At 50.3% G+C, this 22,778-nt stretch overlaps 1 protein-coding gene across 1 annotated transcript in view; it reads left to right on the forward strand.

Annotated features, from left to right (window-relative positions):
* Window positions 1-22,778, forward strand: part of ABCA13 (ATP binding cassette subfamily A member 13) — a 396,806-nt gene that overhangs the window by 55,056 nt on the left and 318,972 nt on the right. The window contains exons 8-15 of the mRNA XM_045052108.1: window positions 1,072-1,205; window positions 4,707-4,871; window positions 6,558-6,757; window positions 10,272-10,399; window positions 11,071-11,171; window positions 12,019-12,186; window positions 13,523-13,728; window positions 15,135-15,274. Coding sequence (XP_044908043.1) covers window positions 1,072-1,205; window positions 4,707-4,871; window positions 6,558-6,757; window positions 10,272-10,399; window positions 11,071-11,171; window positions 12,019-12,186; window positions 13,523-13,728; window positions 15,135-15,274 — 1,242 coding nt within the window. The remainder of the gene's footprint in view (window positions 1-1,071; window positions 1,206-4,706; window positions 4,872-6,557; window positions 6,758-10,271; window positions 10,400-11,070; window positions 11,172-12,018; window positions 12,187-13,522; window positions 13,729-15,134; window positions 15,275-22,778) is intronic.

Raw genomic sequence — 22,778 nt, forward strand, 5'->3', positions numbered from 1 at the left:
TGCTGACAGCTCAGAGCCTGGAGCCTGTTTCGGATTCTGTGTCTCTCTCTCTCTGACCCTCCTCCGTTCATGCTCTGTCTCTCTCTGTCTCAAAAATAAATAAATGTTAAAAAAAATTAAATGTGTATTTATTTTTGAGAGAGTACAAGTGGGGGAGGGCCAGAGAGAGATGACAGAGGATCCGAAGTGGGACCTGCGCTGACAGCACAGAGCCCGATGTGGGGGGCTCGAAGTCATGAACCGCGAGATCATTACTTGAGCTGGAGTCGGATGCTCAGCGGACTGAGCCCCCCAGGTGACCCCTAATGAGTTTTCTACCTTGATTAACTCTGTTAAGGGAACTTTCATCTACGACCTTAAATAGTTTTTAGAAATGTGGTTTTCAAGACTGTAGTATTGGGGCGCCTGGGTGGCTCGGTTGGTTAAGCGTCTGACTCTGGATTTCTGCTCAGGTCATGATCTCATGGTTTGTGAGATCGAGCCTTATGTTGGGCTCTGTGCCGAAGGCACAGAGCCCGCTTGGGATTCTCTGTCCCCTTCTGTCACTGCTCCCCCCCCCCCCCCATGAGCATGTGAATGCGTGTGCACTTACTTTCTCAAAAAAAAAAAAAGACTGCGGTATTTTATGCTATGAATATATCGTAATTTATGCTTTTCTCCCATGCTAGATGCTTACCTGGTTTTTAATCTTTAATCGGTCTAAAACCAATGTGGTAGCATGGTTGTTCTTTACTTTTTCTTCATGCAGCTGATGAGGTTTCTTGAGATAGATTTTTAGGAGTGAAATTAGCAAGCTCAGTGATTTGAATTTCGTTAAGTTCTTGACATAGGTTGTCATGTTTGCTCCGGAAACTCTGTGATCATTAATACCAGGGGCACCTGCTGTCCCAGCAAGCTCTCTGTGGCGTCCAGCGCTGGCTCCTGTTGGCTTCTCCGGCTTGATTGTCTGCGTAGCCTTTGCTCTTTATTTACTTTTCTTGTAGCAGCGAACAAGGTGTCGTTTTCCGAGTTACATCAGACGTGTCACAACGTGGAAACAACTGATGGCATAAATCGTTGGCTGTCTTGCAGACTTAGGATACACCTTGTCCCTGAAGAAGCTGGTGTGGGATCCACAGAAGGTCCAGGCTGACCTGAAGTCCCGATTTGGTTTTGACGACCTTCGTGCAGAACAGATCCTGAATTACTCAGCCGAACTACAGGAGGTACGCGTTCTTGGTGCTTCTCTGTGAGAGTGCTCCTTTGAGAGTGCTCCCAGGGTGGGTGGGAGGTGGGATGGGAGGACGGAGAGCCCCCCCCCTCCCCCGTGCGCGTGGGCGCTGCGTGGGCGTGGCAGGCCCCTGCTGGTTTGGCCTTTCTGGGAGTGTCCCTTCCTCTTACCTTGTCATTTTAGCCCAGCCCCAAAGGCAGCCTGGAAGTACGGCAAAACCTTGGGTTGTGAGTTAACTCGTTCTGCGAGTGTTCCGCGGGACCAGCAAGCATTCCTAATAAATGTTAACTTGGTAAACGAGAGATGTCTTCTTGCAACACGAGTCGTACGTGATGCCGAACGTGATCACACCTGAGCCAATGGTTCTTGAAATTCGCTTTGATATACAAGTGTTTAGATGACAAGCGTGTTTCCGGAGCGAATTAGGCTGGGAAACCGAGGTGTGACTGTAATAGGAAGTGATTCTCGCTCTTGGCACTGGCCGGGGGAGAAGCCAGGCCAGGGGAGGGAGGGAGATTCTGCAGCTGAGGCGGCAGGGAGCCAGGGGGCAGGAGACGACCGCTCTCCAGGCTGAGATGCTGTCACTGGGACGGCAGGACCCGCAAGGTCACAGACCCCCTGGACTCAGCAGATAGGGGCCTCCACTGTGTTTGCACACTGTGTTCTGGAAGGGGCTCCGCCTGCACGGCTCCCTTTTGTCCCTTGCGCGGGCGCTTCTGCTCTGCATGGTGCAGGACCCCAGAACTGTACCTCTGTTTCCTTTTGCTGCACGGATGCCCCCGACGTGAGGGCCTTTCCGGTGCAGCCCCTGGGTCAGGGCTGAGGGACTGACAGTTTGGACGAGACCTGCACCCTCCTGTTAGGGTCCCGGTCTGTGCTCAGGGCGTGGGGTTCACTCGCTTTCCTGAGTTCCCATGACCTGGCACTTCCCTCATGGTGTTGTCCACCTTGACATGAGCTACCGTTGGCTTTTCACTTTTGGGTTACAGGTCTGAGCGGCGAATCTGGGGGGTGTCACCCTGGCCTCAGCCAGGCGCGACCGCTAACTGCCGAGCGGCGAGGCAGCTGGAAAATTCCTTCTGCCACGCAGGTCTTACACTTGGCTGGGAGACGTGGTTTTCTGTTCCTCTGTCACATCTGGTGCAATTTCGTGAACCATCTCCCTCCCGTGGGACTTGGAGTTGTGCCCTTTGGCGTCTTTCGTGGGTGCTGTTGTAGACGGCATAGGAACGCTCCAGCTGCTGACTCTACTCCTGTATTGTCCGTACTTCCCGATCCTGTTTTCTCATCAAATTACAAAGAACGTTTACCTTGAGAGGGCAGGTATTTTGAGGGGCGCCTGGGTGGCTCAGGGGTTAGGTGTCCGACTCTTGATGTCGGCTCAGGTCACGATCTCACAGTTCGTGAGTTCAAGCCCCGTGTCGGGCTCTGCGCAGACAGTGAGGAGTCTGCTTGGGATTCTCTCTCTCCCTCTCTGTCTCTGCCCTTCCTTGGCCACTGTGTGTGCACCTGCACTCTCTCTCTCTCTCTCTCTCTCTCTCCCTGAAAGTAAATAAATTAATTAAGAAAAAAAAAAAAAAGAAAGGCAACTATTTTGAGATTAGAATTACAAGGAAAATGGTCGGGGGACAGCACAGAGCATATGTCATGGGTAGGAGTCTCCTGTGGCTGCTGGTACGAGTTATCACCAACACTGTTGCCCCACACAGCACACATTCATTACCACATGGCTCTGGGAGTCAGAAGTCTCACACAGGTCTCCCTGGGCTAAAATCTGTGTCCCCCGGTGCTGTTTCCTTGCTCTTCCAACTTCTAGAAGCCTCTGTGCTCCGTGGCTCGGGGCCCCTTCCCTAGGCCAGCGATAGTGGACTGAGTTTTTCTCAGGATGTGTCAGCTCTGGCTCGGTCGCCTTTCCCTCCCACATTGAAGGAGCCCTGTGATTTCTTGGGGCTTGTGGATAATCTGGAATGATCTCCTCGTCTCCAGGTCTGCTGGTTAGCAACCTTAAGGCCACTGGCCAACACCACTCTTAACCTATTCACAGGTTCTGGAGTTAACATGTGAGCGCCTTGGGCGACCATCACCCCCCACCCCACGGAGGGCCCCTCAGGAGCCAGCATCGTGATGGTTTCCTGGGTCCTGCCCTGGGCCTGCCTGATTGCAGGCGCTGCCACTCTGGGCCTCTGCTTATGCGGCCCCCAGAGCAGAGGGATCTTTCTCTCTTCCTTTCTCCACTCCCCACTGAGCAAACGGCTCGATCATCTCTTATGGGCCCGTGGAACTCTTGTGCCCTCTCTCCTGGGTGACCTGTGATAGGCACATTGGTGTATCTACCTTTCACAGACCCTTCGAGTCCTGGGAGAGGGGACGGGGCCTTGTTTCCCTAACAGGTGCTGTGGCTTTGTGACTTGAGTATTAGTTCTCTGCATCCCCAAGGGGACCACAAAGGAACCAAATGGGGCTTGAATACTTGTTTTTTTTTTTAAGTTTATTTATCTATTTTGAGAGTGAGAGAGAGAACAGGGGAAGGGCACAGAGAAAGAAGGAGAGAGAGATAGAGAATCCCAAGCAGGTTCCACACTGTCGGAGCAGAACAGGATGTGGGGCTCGATCGCACAGTCGTGAGATCGAGCCCTGAGCTGAAAGCAAGAGCTGGACACTCAGCTGACAGACCCACCCAGGCCTGGGACGTTGATGTTTTTTCACTGTTGCCATCCGTAGAGTTTCTGAAACGTGGCCCTGAAGTTATCGTAAATCTGTGTAACTGGAACGTCGTTCGTTCCCACACACGTAGGTATTTTTGCAGAGCGACATTGCAGAAACTGCATGTAGGAGTTCATTTACGCGGCGCCTGGGGGGCTCAGTCGGATGAGCGTCTGACTCTTGATCTTGGTTCAGGTCGTGATCTCACGGTTTCTGGGATCAAGCCCCGTGTCAGGCTCTGTGCTGATAGCATGGGGCCTGCTTGGGATTCTCTCTCCCTCTCTCTGCCCCTCCCCTACTTGCACACACACATTCTCTCAAAATAAAACAAAAAACCAAAAACCAGAAGTTCATTTAGAGAAATAAAGGAGATATGGTTCCAAAATGTCACACTGTTTCTGACCCAGAACTCCAGTTTGAATCGTCTTTGACGGATGAAGTTAGAAGAGAAAATGTTTCTGGCAAAGCGGCTTTGGCAGGCCAAGGTGCCCACTGAACTGGGCTGGACCCTGTTTGCTTTTGGCCGGAGAGTACAAATGAGCAATATTTGAATCACCCTGTGTCCTCCATCCAGAGAAGCCGCTGTTCCCACGGCTTGGGGGCCTTCGTGAAAAACAGAGTTCCAAAAGGCTTCCTTCCATGCCAACAATATAACTGCCGCTTGATCAACCTGTTAACTTCTCCAGTCATGCAAGGCCCAGAGCCCTTCCTTTGGCAAGGCGGTGGTACTATTCTTAGAAAGGAATATTCTGGAAAAAAGCGCACTTGTAAATGTATTTCATATTGTTGCCAGATTCCCACAGATGGGACCTTGGAGCGGATGGTGTGTTCTGTCTTGTCCCGAACCTCCGAGGATGAAGCTGGCCAAGAGGGTCACCCTGGAGACTGTCACCCCCGCTGGTCAGCGGCCACAGACTACCTGGTGCACGCGGTCAGCTGGCTGCAAGTCTACAAGCAGGTTCGGTGCCACCGTGAACCCCCTCCGAATCGATCCCTCTCCTCCCCTGTCTGTCATTGTTCGATTTTATTTATTTTTAGTGTTTGTGTTTATTTTTGAGAGAGGAGAGACATAGTGTGAGCAAGGGAGGGGCAGAGAGAGAGGGAGACATAGAATCGGAAGCAGGCTCCAGGCTCCGAGCTGTCAGCACAGAGCCCGACGCGGGGCTTGAACTCACGGACCGTGAGATCAAGACCCGACCTGAAGTGGGACGCTTCACCGCCTGTGTGCACCAACCCCCTCTCCCCGCCCTGGCGCCCCTTCAGTTTTAGTGGAGCAGGTAACACGCGGTGTAAGTGTGGACTGGAGTACCACGCAGGTCTACGCGGCTCACTGCTCTCTCTCACCGAAGCTTTAAGCCCGCAGATCCTCTCGCTTTCCCCATACGTTGTTCCCTCTTTCATCATGTGTCCTGTCCATGATGTGCCCTTCTCCCACGTGCACCCATCGGCCTCAGCTTGCTAATGCGTCCACACAAACGTCACCAGAAAGCCTGTCTTGGTGAGACACATGTGCTCACGATGGGAAGAGTCTGCTTCTGGCTTGTGGGATTTCCATGGGGCCGCCGGGTGCCCTCTGTGGGCGTTCGGATGCTGGGCTCCTGCCCCTGGAGGGCTTGGGTGCCACACGGCCTGTCCCTTTACTCTCGCGTTGACAAACAGGGAGAAAGAGGCCGTGGACGCTTTCGTGGACGTGATGGTGTGGCTCGGAGTGTGGGGGTGATCACATACCGACAGCTTGGAGGCCGGGGGGGGGGGGGCTGGCGAATTCCCAGGAGGGTGTTCTTCAGTGAGCCGTGGATACGGTGTGAAGCAGGGCCTGGGTGCCAGTACCCTCCATTCACTTTACTGGACATTACATTACCTTTTCCTCACAGGACACGTATCTTGGTCTGTTTTTTTCCTAATGCCTATTACTGACAAGGGTCAAAATCTCCAATAGTAGATACAAGATCGTTACCGAAATGCAGGCGTGGTTATCCACCGGGCGGCACTCCATGTACCTGGCACGGAAAGGGTCGAGGGCCAGCGTCGGGCTGACCAGCGCCAGCATGCTGGGTGACACGTGCACTTTGTGCATTGTCTGGGCGGCCTGCCCCCGTGGTTAATGAAGGGTTATTCAGCACACACGAGTGTTCACGATGCTCGTGACGCGGGCACGCAGCGTCTCTGTTGGCACGTCGATGGGAAACCGCAATACGAATTGCCTGTAGTATCGTGATCCCCGAGTCCGCGACGCAGAACGGTACCTAGTAACCTTGTGTTCGTTACAACGGAATCGCTAAGTATGGCAACGTATTTCCACCATGGCACGCATTTCAAACGTGTCAGTTTCGCTTTTTGGGGCATCCGGGTCCTGTTCAACGACGTGTGTTGTCGCCTTCTCTTTTGAAAAATGGCAGTGGGTGAGGGCAGGACAGATGGCACCTCCGCGAAAGGGCCGTGTGCCTCCATCGATGGCGATTCGTCATCTTCCAGTTCTGAACAGAAATTAAATTGTAAGGCAACTGACAGACATGCCAGTCTGCCAGCATTGTAAAAATGGGCTGTCTGTCCTCGCAAAGGCCCCGTTAATATTTCTTACGCACATGCCATCAACAATAACCCGTTATTGTTAATAATAGTGTTTTCGTTTCCCAACGTGAAGGTGTTCGATCAGTGGCAAAAAGGCAGCCTGCTTCAGAAGGTGCTCGAAGGGGCTGCCCACAGCCTGGAGGCTCTTGGCGATCGGTTTGTGGAAGAGACTGAGCCCCGGAAGGTGCTAGAAGCCCTGCACACTCTCCTTCTCATCCTGAGCGACGGCTTGGCAGCAGATGACCCCAGCGGCGACCATTCGTCTCCAAAGACGTAAGACATATTTTCCTGTTTGATTACTGGTTGGGCTAGCAACCCGGAACGTTATAGAGTGCACGAAGAGACAGGGACAGAAGAATTTCATAAAACCGTGGCTCCACGGAGGATTTCCAGTTAGCAGCTGGGAGACGCAACTGTATAGTGGGCCATCCAGAATTGTTTGTGGTTGTCCCATCAGTTCAGATGCAGAAAACCACCCAGGGGGGACGTGTCTGGGAAGGCGTCTGGATTTCAGGTGTTATGTCTTTGACATTTGTTCAAAAATGAGCAAGGGGCACCTGGGTGGCTGAGTTGGTGAAGCGGCTCACTTTCTCTCAGGTCATGATCTCGCGGCTTGAGTTCGAGCCCCGTGTCGGGCTCTGTGCTGACAGAGCCTGGAGCCTGCTTCTGATTCTGTGTCTCCTTCTGTCTCTGCCCCTCCCCTTTCACACTCTGTGTGTCTCTCTCTGTCTTTTTCTCTCAACAATAAACATTAACAAAGATTTTAAAACGAGCAAAAACATGGTAGAGGTCCCTTCATGTAAGGAACTGTTTTCATAGCTGTTTTGAAATTTTGTATTGTCAACGTGTTCTCATAAGATCCAGAAATATGTTGGAAGCAGGAGAAGGTAGATCTTGTGGCTGCTTCGTTTTTGAGATCAGCAGAATTGACTCACGGATTGTCGATTCTGCTGCGACACTGGACCTCTGTCTTCAGTGGGTCCCGTCCTTGGCGGTAACTTGACCTGGTTGCAATCCTGCGTTGACTCTCCTTGGAGGAGAGCAAAAGATTTCTCAATGTTGTCTCAGAAGGGTTTGTTTTAAGCTACAGGTCGTGGAAAGTTTTGCTCCTGTGCCTCCTGAAGGGAGGATTGTGTGATCAGAACTGCACGGGCCATGTCGTGTTCTCATGACCCACGTGACATACACGTGCATAACTGGATGCACTTCCAGCCCCCTCTGCCTTTTTCTGGAACCCGGTGAGGAAGCAGGATCTTGTTGTCGAAGGTCTACTTTCCTGATTTACCTTAGGGATTGCCCCGGTACTAGGGATGGAGCAGGTCACTTTAATGGCCCTACAACCCTCCCACGCACGCCCTGGCACTTTGGCCCAGGGGACAGAGAGCCCCAGGAGACGCCGGCTCTTAGCTCCTTCAGGGATCAGAGATGTGAGGGACTGCACCCCCTCGGAGGACCAGGTGTGCACAGCCCGTGCTTTCCCTGCCCCCACTCAGGGTGGGAACCGGCTGCTGTGTGCGCTGGGCAAGCCTCCCTTTGTCTCTGCACACACATCTGTTATATGGCCGTCTGTGACCCTCGCACTGGTGGCCGCCGGGTCTCTACCTCCCCACTGATGGTGCCTCTCTGGTTATCGGGCTCTTGGTCCGCTGCAGGGTTCACGCGAGACCCCCCAGGAGCCCCGTGCCTTCAGCTCTAAGGAAGGATCTGTCCCCCTTGGATGGCTGCAGCGGACCCGGCAGGGAGACCCCGTGGTGGGAACATGGCACACTTAGCCGCTGCTCACAGGCGCCAGCCCGTTCCCGACACCTCGCCCAGCATTGTCTTCTCTCTCCTAAACTCACCTCCCTTCCCTCCATCCTCCCTTTTACAGGCCCACTGAGTTTCCTACAGACCTTCTAAGGTTCTTTCATGTCTTGTGAAGCCTGTGTGTCTGCAGCGGGTTGCTTCCTGGGGTGTAGATGTGAGCCCCGCAGCGGCGGGTGTCACCTGTGAGCAACCGTGGCTCAGATCCCTGCATTGTCCTGTGCTGTGCCTTTGCATCTGACCCCATCCTGGCGCCCCCTCCTGGCGCCTTCCAGCACGTCCTTAGCTGCGTCTGTCGCTCTCTGTCCTTCTTTCAGACCTGTGTCTGGGGCTGCCTCCCCCTGTCCATCCGTGGCTGCCCTTTAGTTTACGCCCCTCCGTGTGTCAGCCCCTCACTCGCCCATGGCCTCCTCCTCCAGGTCCTCATGAGACCCGCACCGCCCTCAGTGGGACCCCGCAGCCCCCGTCCGACACCTGTGGTCCAGGACGCTGCGGCTCGTTACTGCTCTTGGCGACTGCTCACACCTTTTCTCTTCCAAGTCACAGCTTCCAGCCAGAAGTGGGAAACCCCTCGGCCCATGCCTGTGCCGGGCACCGAGGATGCCGGCTTTACAGGCAGGACCTCCTGCCCCAGGGCGATGAGATGCGGGAGAGGCCAGCCGGCGTGGGCACGGGGCCAGGTGGGGCCGGGGCTGGGGGTGGGGGGGGCATGTGCCACCTGTCACTGGGCTGCGGCCACAGATGCCTGGCACGGGTGCCCCCGGCAGCATCTGGGCCTCTCCTTCCAGCTCACGGAGGATTCCGTGTGCTTGCATAGATGCCCGAGGGTCGGTGCCCGCCTGCTGGGGCGCTTGCCACCCCCCCTCTGTGACTCCCCATCTGGCTCTTTGCTTCCACATCTGTTTGCAATTTCAGCTCCTATCGTTGCAGACTCTTTCCAGCGGCTCCTCTGGGTTGTTTCCCCCCTCTTCCCCAGTGAGGCATCCTCCTTGTGCAACAGGCAGCCCCTGAGGCAGGGAGAGATCTCCGGCTCCCTGGGGTAGCTGCACAGCCTGTCCACCCACCCGCCCCTGCCGCCCTGCCCCCTCTCGCCCCCTCCCTACCCCCAGCCACTGCCTGCCTTCCCAGGGAGCGTGGCCTCTGCAGCTGGTCGCCTGGGTTGCTCCTGTGTCTGCGAGAGTGGACTCCCCTTTGCCTCCTCTCCCCACCTCGCTGGTACCCAGCGGTCTGGCTGGCGGTCCTCCCTGGACCTTCGAGAATCTTACAGCTGCTGCTAGTTCGCTTTTGATGGATCCTGCCCCCACCACTCACATCTTGATGTTCTGACACTCTTTTTAACATAATTTCCTCTGCCTGATTAAGTGGAGGCTTCCGGGCAAATGCTTTTATTTTTCATGATTATTTTTTAATGTTTATTTCTCTTTGAGAGCTGGGGTGGGGAGGGGCAGAGAGACACGGTGGGGGGGACAGAGGATCTGAAGCAGGCTCCGCGCCGACAGCCGCGACCTCGAACTCACGAACTGCGTGAGCAGGGGAGGGGCGGAGAGAGAGGGAGAGAGAGAATCTCAAGGAGGCTCCACACTGTCAGCACAGGCCCCCATGCGGGCTCTATCCGCTGAGATTATGACCTGAGCCGGAGTTGGACGCTTCACCTGGATGCTTCACCGACTGCCATGTGCCCCCAGGCAAATGCTCTTAAATCTCACCTGCGGCTTTATTCCACCTCCGGCCTCTGCCGAGTGCTACTAGGTAGAAGTGAACTTTCCTGTTTGGGGGTAAAGAGAATGTTTAATCCACATTCTGTCCCACGACTCAGCCCGTCGAGAGCCTGCTGTGTGCACCTGCAGTGAAGCCGGGGTTTTGGTCTGTGAAGACGGCTCCTGAAGCAGGGGGATATCTTCCCGTGAGTGGAACTTTATGTCCCCGGCTGGCACCCTGCGCCCATCTTCATCTTTTTTTTTTTTTTTTTAATTTTTGCCCCCAGATTACTGTATCTACAGAAGTTGGAGAATGTTCTTCGAAACCTGCCCCCGTGGCTGGCTCAGACGAGATTGCTTCCACTGTACGGGGCTCTCAGGAACTCGATAGCCCAGTGTTTACGTTTTGTCCAAGGTAAACTGGCGTGGGGTCATCTGTCACCTTCCTGCTGGGAGCCTGCGTGACATTGGCAGAAAAGCAGACTTGACCTCGCCCGACGCCTTTGCGGAGCTGGGAGGGAAGGGGCCCCAGTGTTGGTGCATCCGGGGTGCTGGAAATGCGTCAGTGAGCTCTGCGTCCTTCTGGAAATTTCCTAGCACCACTCACGCCCTCGTCTGCTGTTGTGGTGCTCAGCTGGAAATGCACCAGAGTGCACGCGTGCGTGATCGCCGTTCTGGCCCCGCTCCTGCTCCTTGGCGTTGGGCAGAGGGAACACCTTCCTGTCCTCCCCAGAAAGCCTTTCTTTGAGCTTCTGCTGACCAGTGGTGTTGTCCAAAGTGACACCAGGTGGACTGGAACCTTCTCGGTGGACAAAGAAATGAGGACAGATGTTGCTTCTGGAGTAAAACCCCCTATAACCGTGACGTTGTCCTCAGGCACTTTTGGGAAGCATGAAATGATATTGCAATACATTTTTCTCGGTTTTCCTCCCCCGGGGGAGATACTAAAATGTCTGGGAATGTGCATGGTTTGCTGAAATGCGTGTTTGCAGAAGTCAGTGTGTTATTCACGGCCCCGTGTAGACATCAGGCTTAGAGAAGCCCGTTTTAGGGGAGTGCTGATACATCAATTTGTCGACCTTACAGAAGTCCTCGTGTGCCTGGAGAGATCAGCCAACAGCTCCAAACTGGGCGGACCCGACCACCCGAAATTGGAAAAGGGCGAGTTCTTTTGGGAGCTGAAGCAGGTACAGCAGGGCACCGGCAGGCTTATAAATGGACAGTTTTGGTAAACCATTCAAGAACATCCTGCAGTCTGCAGTTGTGCCCCTGCTGTGAGCTGTGCTAGCAAAATGGGCAAGGTTTCAAAGAACTTTGTTTTATTTTGATATGTTGACGGCTACAGAGTTTTTTAAATTTTAATTTAAATTTGTAAGTTTTTTAGATTTAAAATTTTTATCTGTTTTGAGAGAGAGAGAGGAGCGTGAGCAGGGGAGGGGCAGAGAGAGGGAGGGAGAGAGAGAGAATCCCAAGCAGACTCCACACTGTCAGCACAGAGCCTGATGCGGGGCTCGAACTCATGGACCATGAGATCATGACCTGAGCTGAAATCAAGAGTTGGATGCTTAACCAACTGAGCCACCCAGGTGCACCTCTTTTTTTTTTTTTTTAAGACTTTATGAATTTATTTGTTTTTTAAATGTTTATTTTTGAGAAAAAGAGAGAGAGAGAGCACAGGTGGGAGACGGGAAGAGAAAGAGGGAGAGAGAGAATCCCAAGCAGACTCCACACTGTCAGCACAGAGCCCGACACAGGGCTAGAACTCATGGACCCTGAGATCATGACCTGAGCCATGGTGGATGCTCAACCAACTGAGCCCCCCAAATGCTCCTAAAGACTTTATTTTTTAAGTAATCTCTACACCCACTGTGGGGCTTGAACTCACAACCCCGAGATCAGGAGTCATGTACTCTTCTGACTGACCCAGCCAGGAACCCCAATTGCTATAGATTACTGGTTGTGGTTCCCCAGCCCTTTGAGGGCGAGTGTAAGCTTTTCTAAGTGTCCCCCCTCCCTCTCTTCTTTACCTTTCAGCTCTTGATGAAGGATACCACTGACAGGTGCCTAAACGCCAGCTTGTCTGGGAGGGAGGCTTTCCTGTGTCCTGGTGTCTGGGAGGGCCTTGGGGGGCTGACGTGTCCCCAGGACTCCTTCAACAAGAGCAGCATCTTAAACAAGCTACTGAGGTCAGCAGAGGACGCTGTAAGTAGCCACGGTCTGATCTTGTCCATGGATACCAATGGGCTTATTTTATTAAAAAGATTGTTTTTAAAATGTTTATTTATTTCGGAGAGAGACAGACACAGGGCATGAGTGAGGGAGGGGCAGAGAGAGAGGGAGACACAGAATCCAAAGCAGGCTCCAGGCTCTGAGCTGTCAGCACAGAGTCCGACGTGGGGCTTGAACCCAAGAACCGCGAGATCATGACCTGAGCTGAATTCAGATGCTTAACCGACTGAGCCACCCAGGTGCCCCATCCAATGGGTTTATTTTACAGGTTAGATCCTACATCCCGGATCCCGGCCACCCCTGCGTTCCGTCCCTGCTGTCTGGCCACACTAGGAGTTGTGTGCCATCCGTCCAGCCCAAATCTCCTTGATAGTAGGCAGGTTTCCCCAAGAGCACCCCGAACTTTCAGACCGTGCTGCTCTGCTTCACTGGGTTCCGGGCTCCCCGTCCTTCTCCGTCCCTGGCTGCAAATGTGGAGATTCGGTGGAGGAGGGTCCTTGGGCATCATCGTCAGCTTGGAGCTAAGGTGCTCTTCCCGAGTTCCTGCCCTTTGCCGAGCGCTCCAGACGGCTGCAGGGTGGGGGGCCCTTTGTTCGTAAAGCTGATTATGTCACCTGCAATCCACGTTGTTCTCACTGGGCACGAAAACTTATGACACCCTTCGCCTTTTGGTGTCAGGATTACCTGGTTCATTGTTTTCCTGCGGTGCCGCTCCAAGGCAAGGGTAGGGCTGGAATGCGCACATGCCCTTGTGCATTTTGTTGGTTAATGGGAGCCAACGCTCACCATCTCTTAGTTGTGGAGCAGAGTGACAGGAGGCCGGTCCAGTAGGGGCCACAGGGGACTAGCTAACACGTGGGTCCCTTCTGCTCGATTCCTGGATGAACCTTGATTTTGGGGTCTCTTTGGTTGGACACGAGTCAAGACTCAAGTCTAGGACGGTCGCTTAGGTTATCAGACACCTGCAGGGCAAGGTCTTGGACTCACAGTCAAGAGAACCCTTGCTGGTGCACCTGGGCAGCTCAGTTGGTGAAGCGTCTGACTTTGGCTCAGGTCATGATCTTGTGGTTCATGGGTTTGAGCCCTGCGCCGGGCTCTGTGCTGATGGCTCAGAGCCTGGAGCTTGCTTTGGATTCTGTGTCTCCCTCTCTCTCTGCCCCTCTCTGTCTCTGCTTCTCTCTCAGAAATAAATAAACACTAACAACAACAACAAAGGAACCCTTGGTAAGTGAGACTGGGCATGGGCTGCCTCGCTGGTGCCTGCACTGGCCTTACTGGTGTATCACAAACATTCTCTTTTCCTGTGAAGGATCGCCTTTTGCGAGAACTCATCACTGGGCTCACAGATACGCCAGATTCGGTACCCGGAGGGTTTCTGGGCTGGCAGGAAGTGGAGACACAGCTGGCGGACATGGGCCTGTCCTGCACGCGGCTCTTCCGGGTGCTGGGAGCTGCCGGCTCACCTGGGAACAGTGACCTTGCCGGTGACTGTGAGGACCAGCTTCTCACCGCAGCGTAAGTTTGTGTGAGATGGGAAACCTGCGAACAGTTGGAAACCACGTGATTCCCACCCCTGCTTCTCTGAAGTGATGGATCAGTGTGGTGTGTTCTACTTCTATGAATAGGGGAACATTTTGTTTAAATGTTTATTATTTATTCTTGAGAGAGAAAGAGACCGAGCTTGAGTGGGGGAGGGGCAGAGAGAGAGGGAGACACAGAATCCGAAGCAGCTCCAGGCTCCGAGCCGTCAGCACAGAGCCCGACACGGGGCTCGAACTCACAGACCGTGAGATCACGACCTGAGCTTAGTTAGGTGCTGAACCGACTGAGCCACCCAAGCGCCCCTTTTAATTTTTTTTTTTTTAACATTTATTTATTTTTCAAAGTGAGGGATGCAGAGGGTGAGCAGGGGAAGGGCAGAGAGAGAGAGGGAGACACAGAATCCGAAGCAGTTTCCAGGCTCTGAGCTGTCAGCACAGGGCCTGACACGGGGCTCAAACCCAAGCACCTGAGATCATGACCTGAGCTGAAGTCAGACACTTAACCGACTGAGCCATCCAGATGCCCTAATTTTTTGTTTTTATCTAAAGAAGTATTAACCTCTTTGGTACTTTTGGAAAGCATTTAAAAATACAAAATATCAAACAGTTCTTTTAATGTTTTGCCATTGGCTTAATCTTCCATGACATTCTTAGCCTCCCAGAGGATGTCATATGTCTTTTTGTTTTTCTTTTGATTTGCTGTGTCTTACATTTCCTGTATTATTGTGAAAGATTTTCCCTTTTTTTTAAAGTTTATTTATGTATTTTAAGAGAGAGAGAGAGTGCAAGCAGGGGAGGGGCGGAGAGAGAGGGAGAGAGTCCCAAGCAGGGTCTTGATCCTGCAGAGTGCAAAGTGGTCTTGATCTTACGAACCGTGAGATCATGACCTGAGTCAAAATGTAGAGTCAGACACTTAACTGACTGAGCCACCCACGTGCCCCTTCCCTCGTTTTTCAAATCAGGGTGGGGGAATTCATAAGCAATAAAATACCTATCAAGAAAACTATTGCAAAAAAAAAACAACAAACAAAACCATTGGGGAACCTAAGTCGCACAGTCGGTTGAGCATCCGACTTCGGCTCAGGTCATGGTCTCGCGGTTCGTGGGTTCTAGCCCCACATGGGGCTCTGGGCTGACAGCTCAGAGCGTGGAGCCTGCTTTGGATTCTGTGTCTCCTTCTCTCTCTGCCCCTTCCCTGTTCTCTCTCTCTCTCAAAAATAAATAAACATTTAAAAAAAACTATTGCAAAGGTTCTAATTTCTGACATGAGTGGACCGCCGGGCACTTGTGTACATTTGCGTTTGGATGAATTTATAACGATCTGTCTTCTGGAAAACAGTGATCACATGTCAGCCTTCTCTGGATTCTTTTTGGTCGCAGGGTGTTTCATAGTCTGGAGCAGGTGCAGTTGTCCCTGGAAGAAACATCCTACTGGAAAGCCTTTGAGGGGTTTATCAGGAAGACCTGTGAACTGGTCCGCTACGTGAATGCACCAGAAAGTGTCCAGAACGGTCTATCTGGTGAGTCCGTGGTGCTCCCTGCAGGCCTGTCGGAGCGCCCTTGAGCAATGTTGTTCCTAAGGGACACCCCTATTTAACAAAGGGGACCTAAACGCAGAGGCTGGCCAGGTACAATTTGCCATTGTGATGGCCACATTTGGCCTCTGCCGTCCGTTACGGTGAGACCAGGGGTCCTGGTGTGACTGGTTATGCCAGAAGTTTCCGCTGGTGACCGGTTTTCCTCTCAGAACTGTCCTGGTTCAGCTGAGGAACATGTGTGTGTGCAGACCAGGTGTGATGGTCCCCGAGGAGTGCAGATGTACCGCCCGTGGGGCCTTGTCACTCACCCTGCACACTGGGGAGAGCACCCCCCGTCCAGCCAGCTCCCCTCTTTCCGCACCGCCCTCAACACCAAAAATCCCCTCGAATATGGATTTTATGAATTTGCGGCTGCATCACCCCCAGGAAGTCATTCTCTTATCCCTGAGAGTGACTGAGAAGACGCCACCAGGGTGGGGCCTGGTGTTTCTGACTCTTCCTGGTCGGGAGCTGGCGGTCCGTGTCTGGCTGTCTTTGGGGACCGGCTTGCCCTGGTCGTCCGTGTGTCGTGTGCGCTCCAGCCTCCCCTCGGGACCCCTGCTGCTTCCACTTGGGGTGGGGAGGGGAGTATCCTGTTCCTTTCCTGTGGCCATGTCCACCTAATCTTTCCTTCCTCCCTCCTCAGATGGCTGCTTTTTTTTTTTTTTGCTTTTATTTAAATTCCATTTGGTTAACATACAGTGTAACATTAATTTCACGTGTGCAATGTAGTGATTCAACACCTGCATACGTCACCCGGTGCTCATCACGTGTGCCCTCCCCCATCCCCATTGCCTGTTTTCCCCATCCCCCGGCCCTCCTCCCCTTTGGTGACCATCTGTTTGTTCTCTGCAGTTACGAGTCTATTTTTTGGTCTCTCTCTCTCTCTCCCCAAGCTTGTTTTGTTTCTTAAGTTCCACATAATGCATGAAATCATGTGGTAATTGTCTTTCTCCGATGATGTATTTGGCTTAGCATTAAACTCTAGCTCCATCCATGTCCTTGCAAATGGCAGGATTTCGTTCTTCTTGATGGCTGAGTAATATTCCATTAAATATATGTAAACCACATCTTTATCCATTCATCAGTCCACGGACATTTGGGCTTAGTCCATCATTTTGCTATTGTTGATAGTGCTGCTATGAATCTTTTTTATTTAAGTTCATTTTATTTATTTTGAGAGAGAGAGAGAGAGCACGCATGCACACAAATGTTGGAGATGCAGAGAGAGAGCGTGAGAGAGAATCCCAAGCAGGCTCTGCGCTGTCAGCCTCCTCCCACGAACCGTGAGATCATGACCTGAACTGAAATCAAGAGTTGGACACTTAACCAGCTGAGTCACCCAGGCACCCTGATAATGATGTTCTAAACATCGGGGTGCATGTGCCCCTTGATTTCTGTATTTTTGTATCTTTGGGGTAAATACCTAGTAGCGCAATTGCTGGATCGTAGGGTAGGTCTATTTTCTAAGTTTTTGAGGAATCTCCGTACTCAAACTGCCACTTTTAGAGGCTGGCAGAGAACCCCCTCTCTGTGGGTGTCGGCATCAAACCCGCTGGCCGCACGTCAGGTCTCTGATGTGCTGCAGGGCGCACTGAGCTCTGTACTTGGTGCGGCCTGGCTGGGCTGATGGCTGAGCCGCCTCTGTCAGGTGGATGTTCATCCTGTGCCGTAACTTCCACGCCGTTACTTTGCCCTCCTTTTTATTGCCTGCTCCGGATCATTTCCAGAAACACAGGCTACAAGAGTGATATTCAGTATCAGTGGGAAGCCTGGGTCCGGAAGTCTCAATAGTGTTGAGAATCACCAACCTCTGTTGTGTTTCGTATGAATTGTTTCATCCAACCCTCATGTGAACCATTGAGTTGGGTTCCATTTTGACTTCATTTTCAGATGGGAATATCGAGGCTCAGGATTATATCACAGAACTCCAGGTGTCAAAGGCAGGACACAGTTGTAGGAAGTCTTATTCTGGCCCTGTGGGCTTCACTTCTGTCTGGACAATCCTCAATGGTGGGGGGTCGTGCTACCTGAAGGCGTGTTCCATTACAGAAACACAGCTTCTCAAACAACGGAGTTTTGTGGATTCTCTGTTCCTGTTTCATGGATTTTCCTGATTCATTTCCTATGTCGTGAATGTCCCGCTTTATCTTTATTATTTCCTTCTTTCTACCAAATTTAGTTTGATGTTCTTTTGCTAGCTTCTTGATTTTCAGGTTTTCTTCTTTTCTAATAACTGCTTTTAAGGCTATAAAGTTTCTTCCGTGCAAAGCTCTAATATATTCCACACAGCTAATATGTCATAGTTTTATTATCAATCAGTTCGAAATTTATTATGATTTCAGTGTTTTGCTTAATTTCCACTAACATGCCCCGTTTGGGGACATTTCGAGTTACTTCAAAAAAAACCCTCTGAATTTCTAGCCTAATTTAATGAAAGAACATACTCAATGTTTTAGTCTTGGGAATTTGTTGAGATATGCTTTATGGCTCAGGTGATTTTGCTAAATGTATGTGCTTTTCGAAAGAATGTCAATTCTGTCGTTGTTGGGTGTAGTAGTTATAGGTATTAATTAGGTCAAGTTTGTTAATCTTCTGTGGCTTACCTATTATCTGCCTGTTTTATCAGTTGCTGATAAAAAGGAGGTAAAATTTCCCACAGAGGTGGTAAATTTGTCTCTTTTCCTTTTAGCATTGTTAGTTTTGCTTTATGTCATTTAAGTTACATCATTAGGTACAAAAAGTTTGGAACTGACATATATTCTTATCAGATGGGCTCTTTTAACATTAGGGAATGATACTTCCTTTTTTTCTCTAGCATTGTCTTTGCCTTAAAAAATATACATCATTGAAAAAAATATATGTACATTATTGGGGCGTCTGGGTGGCTCAGTTGGTTGAGCATCTGACTCTTGATCATGATCCCAGGTACCAGGGTCATGGGATCAAGCCCCACATCGGGCTCTGTGCTGAACTTGGAGGCTGCTTAAGATTCTCTCTCACTCTGGGGCACCTGGGTGGCTCAGTTGGTTAAGTGTCCAGCTTCAGCTCAGGTCATGATCTCATGGTTCACGAGTTTGAGCCCCAAATTGGGCTCTGTGCTGACAGCTCAGAGCCTGGAGCCTGCTTCAGATTCTGTGTCTCCCTCCCTCTCTGCCCCTCTTCTGCTCGAACTTTGTCTCTCTCTCTCAAAAATAAATAACAAAAATGTAAAAAGAAGATTCTCTCTCTCTCTCTCTCTCTCTGCCTCTCTCCCCACTCACTCTCTCTCTCTCTAATATACATAAATACATTTGAAAAAATATACATCATTTGTATTGGTATTAATGTTAGTATTTGCTGTAGTCTGAATTCTTGGCTGGGATGTCACTGGGGTTAATTTACTCCTAAGTATTTTATTATTTTTGATGTTATTGTTAATGGACCTGTTTTCTTAATTTCCTTTCATTTTTTAAAAATACTTTGTTTACTTATTTATTTTTCATTTTAATTAATTTTTTTTCAACGTTTATTTATTTTTGGGACAGAGAGAGACAGAGCATGAACGGGGGAGGGGCAGAGAGAGAGGGAGACACAGAATCAGAAACAGGCTCCAGGCTCTGAGCCATCAGCCCAGAGCCTGACGCGGGGCTCGAACTCATGGACCGCGAGATCGCGACCTGGCTGAAGTCGGACGCCCAACCGACTGCACCACCCAGGTGCCCCTATTTTTAATTTTATTTAAAGTTTATTTATTTATTTTGACAGAGAGAGAGAGAGAGAGAATGCGTGGGGCAGGGACAGAGAGAGAGAGAGAGAGAGAGAGAGAGAGAGAATCCCAAGCTGGCTCCATGCTGTCAGTGCAGAGCCCGATGTGGGGCTAGATCTCACAAACCATGAGATTATGACTTGAGCCGAAGTCATGAGTCAGGTGCTTAACTGATTGAGCCACTCAGGTGCCCCTAAAGGCTTTATTTTTAAGTAATCCCTATACCTAATGTTGGGCTCGAACTCATAACCCCACAATCAAGAGTCTCATTCTCTACTGACTGAGCCAACAAAGGGACTTTTAATTTCCTTTCCATATTATTCATTGTTAGTGTTTAAAAATGCAACTGATCTTTGCATGTTGATTATGAATCCTACAGCTTTGCTGAGTTTGTTTATTATTTCTACATGTTTTTTGGGTGGATGGGTGGAATATTTAGAATTTTCTATGTATAAGATAATGTCATCTGCGAACAAGGATAATTTTACTTCTTTTCCTATTTGAATATTTTCTATTTCTTTTTCTTGCCTAATTGCTATGGCTAGGACTTCCAGTACTATGTTGAATAGAAGTGGCCACGTCAGGCTCTGTGCTGACAGCTTGGAGCCTGGAGCTTGCTTCAGATTCTGTCTCTCTCTCTCTTTGTCCCCTCCTTCCCAGAAATAAATTAACATTAAAAAAAAAGTAAAAAAAAAAAGAAGAAGAAGAAATGGCAAAAGGGATCTCTCTCTCTCTCTACTTTTTTTTCTGTGTCTTTTTTTCTGTCCTTTTTTTCCTTTATGGTATAGTCTGGACAGTTCTCTCTGACTTATTTTCTAGTTCACTGATCCTTTCTTAAGAATGCATTTCATCTACCATTAAGCTTAGTCATTGACTTCTCAATTTCAGTTATTGCAATAAGTTCTAGAGTTTCAATTTGATATTTTTATAAGTTTTATTAAAAAACATGCCTGATAACTCCAATAATTGGATCTCTTGAGTATCTATTTCTATTGTGTGAATTTCTTCTTTGTATCACTTCTTATGTCTTTTATGTACTTATTTTTCAATGTTTATTTTTGAGAGAAAGAGAGTGAGTGAGCAAGGGGCAGAGAGGGGGCTGGACAGAGGATCCAAAGCAGTCTCTGTGCTGACAGCAGAAAGCTCGATGTGGGGCTCAAACTCAAGAACTGTGAGATCATGACCTGGGCTGAAGTCCACTGAGCCCCCCAGGTGCCCCTATGTGCTTGGTTTTGACTCTATTCCAGACATAATGTATTAAAAGTTATGGAGATAATTTGATACTCTGGATGTTTTCCATCCTTCAGATAGGCTTTTTGTTTGGTTGTTTATTTCAACAGGCAGTTAGAGTGGGGGGCATTTCACCTTAATTCAGCTGGAAGTTGCCTCATTTTTTTTGAAGCCTGGTGTCAGTGTCTGTGAGATCTCACCTGTTTGTCGTCTGTTCTTACTGCTAGAATGTAGACCTTTGAGTTCCCAACATGACGCTGTGGTGTTGACCAAAGACATTGTTTCCTTACTGGCCCTGAATTCCAATTTCTCTCCTTGTTTTGTGAGACTTTGGAAAGTCCCGTTCACTTCTCAGCCCCTTAGCCCTTGCCTTTGTTTTTGGAAGGAGCAGTGGCCTTCGATGGAGAAGTGGCTTTAGGGGGCTTCATTTCACCTGCCTTTTGGATCCGGGCCCCACAAATACTCATGGCCTTGAAAGTTGTCTGATGCCTTCAACGACTTTAAAAATCTTTAAAATACATGATCTATCTTTTCTAGATGTTTCTAGTGGAAAGGTTGGGCTAATGCAGTCTGGCCCTGCCATCTGCAGAACTGCCCATTCCTGTTCTTGTTCAAGGCTGGTGTGCGTGTCCCCAGCCCGTGGGTGACAGAGCAAGGCTTCCGCCTGTGGCTTGCGGTTGAGTCCTGGCAAGCTCTTGGGGGGTGAAGAGTGAGCTGGTAAAGGACTTGGATGTTGGAGGCAACCTGGTTAGTTTCATGCCTTGGTTCTGCCACCGACTGGCCATCAGGTTGGGAATTTCAGCTTCGTCACCCATAAGTGGGCACAATCATATGAGGACTTAGCAAGTGACTTCTTAGCAGAGTGTGTGAAGTGTGTTGCATGTGAAGCACACTGAAGAATAAACATTAAAGTGTGTGTTCCCTGGTGTGCCGGGAGCGCGCTCTTTTGCATCAGGCGCCGTAGGGGAAAGTGCTTCCACAAGGCAGAAGCAATCCATTCAGGGGCGTGAGTTCAGAATCCACCTTTCGAGGAGGAGGAGATTTTTTTCTAATTTAATTTTTAGTTGTATCAAATTAATACTTAGAATAAGGTTAAAAGGTCAAGTATGGGACACAATGAAGACAGAGGTCCTCTTTTCAACCCTCTAGCATTCCAGTGAGGCAACCTCATTCAGCTCGGCATTTTGATCTGTGTCTTTCTAAATACCGTGCCTGACCTATAAATGCTTGATTTTTTAAATAGTGAGCTACTGTTTGTTGACTTCCCACACAGAAGGTGAGGACTACTCCTTCTTTTTTCTTTTTTTAAAGACTTCATTTTTTAAATAATCTCTACGCCCAATGTGGGGCTCGAACTCACAACCTCGAGATCAAGAGTTGCATATTCTACCGACGGAGCCAGATGGGGGCTGGCTACTCCTTCTATGTGTCCCTCTTTTCCATACGGGTTTATTTCCCCATCTTACCAATGTGGTTTTATCACATTCTGGCTAATTCAACACGAAGGGTTTAGGGAGCTAGTTCCACGTGAATAGTGCTCGTGTCTCAACCGTGTGGCAAATCGTGAATACGTATGCTTTCTTGTACATCATTTTGTCTTTTCTGAGTTGATGATTGTCTCGTCCTTTCCATCTGCGAGGTTTTACCTCTTGGGCATTCAGCCCAAGTTTTCGAAACCTGTCAAATAATAGCAATATGGTTAAAAATATGAGCTGGTCCATACATGTCCTCTTTTTTGGTCCTTTTGGCTTCACCCTCTTTGGTCTTTGCGTTTGGTCTTTGTAGTTTGGTGGTCCTCAAGGACTGGGCATCCCTTCCTGGGAATTCCTTTGCCTTTATCCCTTTGCTTTTCTGTGTTGGAACCCTGCTACCTGCCTCTCATGTTTTCTCTTTCTTGGTTTGCTGTCTTGTTATAGACAAACAGCCTGGCGGGGGTGATGGAGGGGACGTGGGTCAGCATTCCTCTTTGTTCACAGTGTCGTCCAATCTATTCTCAGTCCCCATAGCCCTGCACCCCCCAGTCAAAATCATGTGCACACGCTTGTCCCTCCGGCGCAGGGGACTTGTGGGCTTTCCGCAAAGAAGGTCCGCTCCCCCCTCCTCGTCCTCTCCCTCTGCAGGCGGGAGCTGAAGCCCCTGCTTCTCTGCCAATGCTGAGGCCTCTTGTCCACTTCCTTTCCTGCTTCTTGGTGCCGATCATTCCCATCGGCTGCTGCTCTCTTTCTCCTCTTCCTATCCACGGGATTACTCACTATGTTCTCTGCTGCCATTTCAGGGATGCTTTGGGAACGAATAGAGATGAATGCGTGTGTCCAACCTTCCATGTCGTCAGGGAAAACCTTGGACAGGCACCCTGGAGGTGGTCCAGAAGAGGCTCAATGTCTGCTGAGCTAGGCTGTTGTAAAGCTCAATGGCTATAAGGATGCGGATCACTGTTAACCAGAGATCCCAGGGCTAGATGGAAAGTCT

This window comes from Felis catus, chromosome A2 (genome assembly GCF_018350175.1).
Source record: "Felis catus isolate Fca126 chromosome A2, F.catus_Fca126_mat1.0, whole genome shotgun sequence".
Taxonomy (NCBI): domain Eukaryota; kingdom Metazoa; phylum Chordata; class Mammalia; order Carnivora; family Felidae; genus Felis; species Felis catus.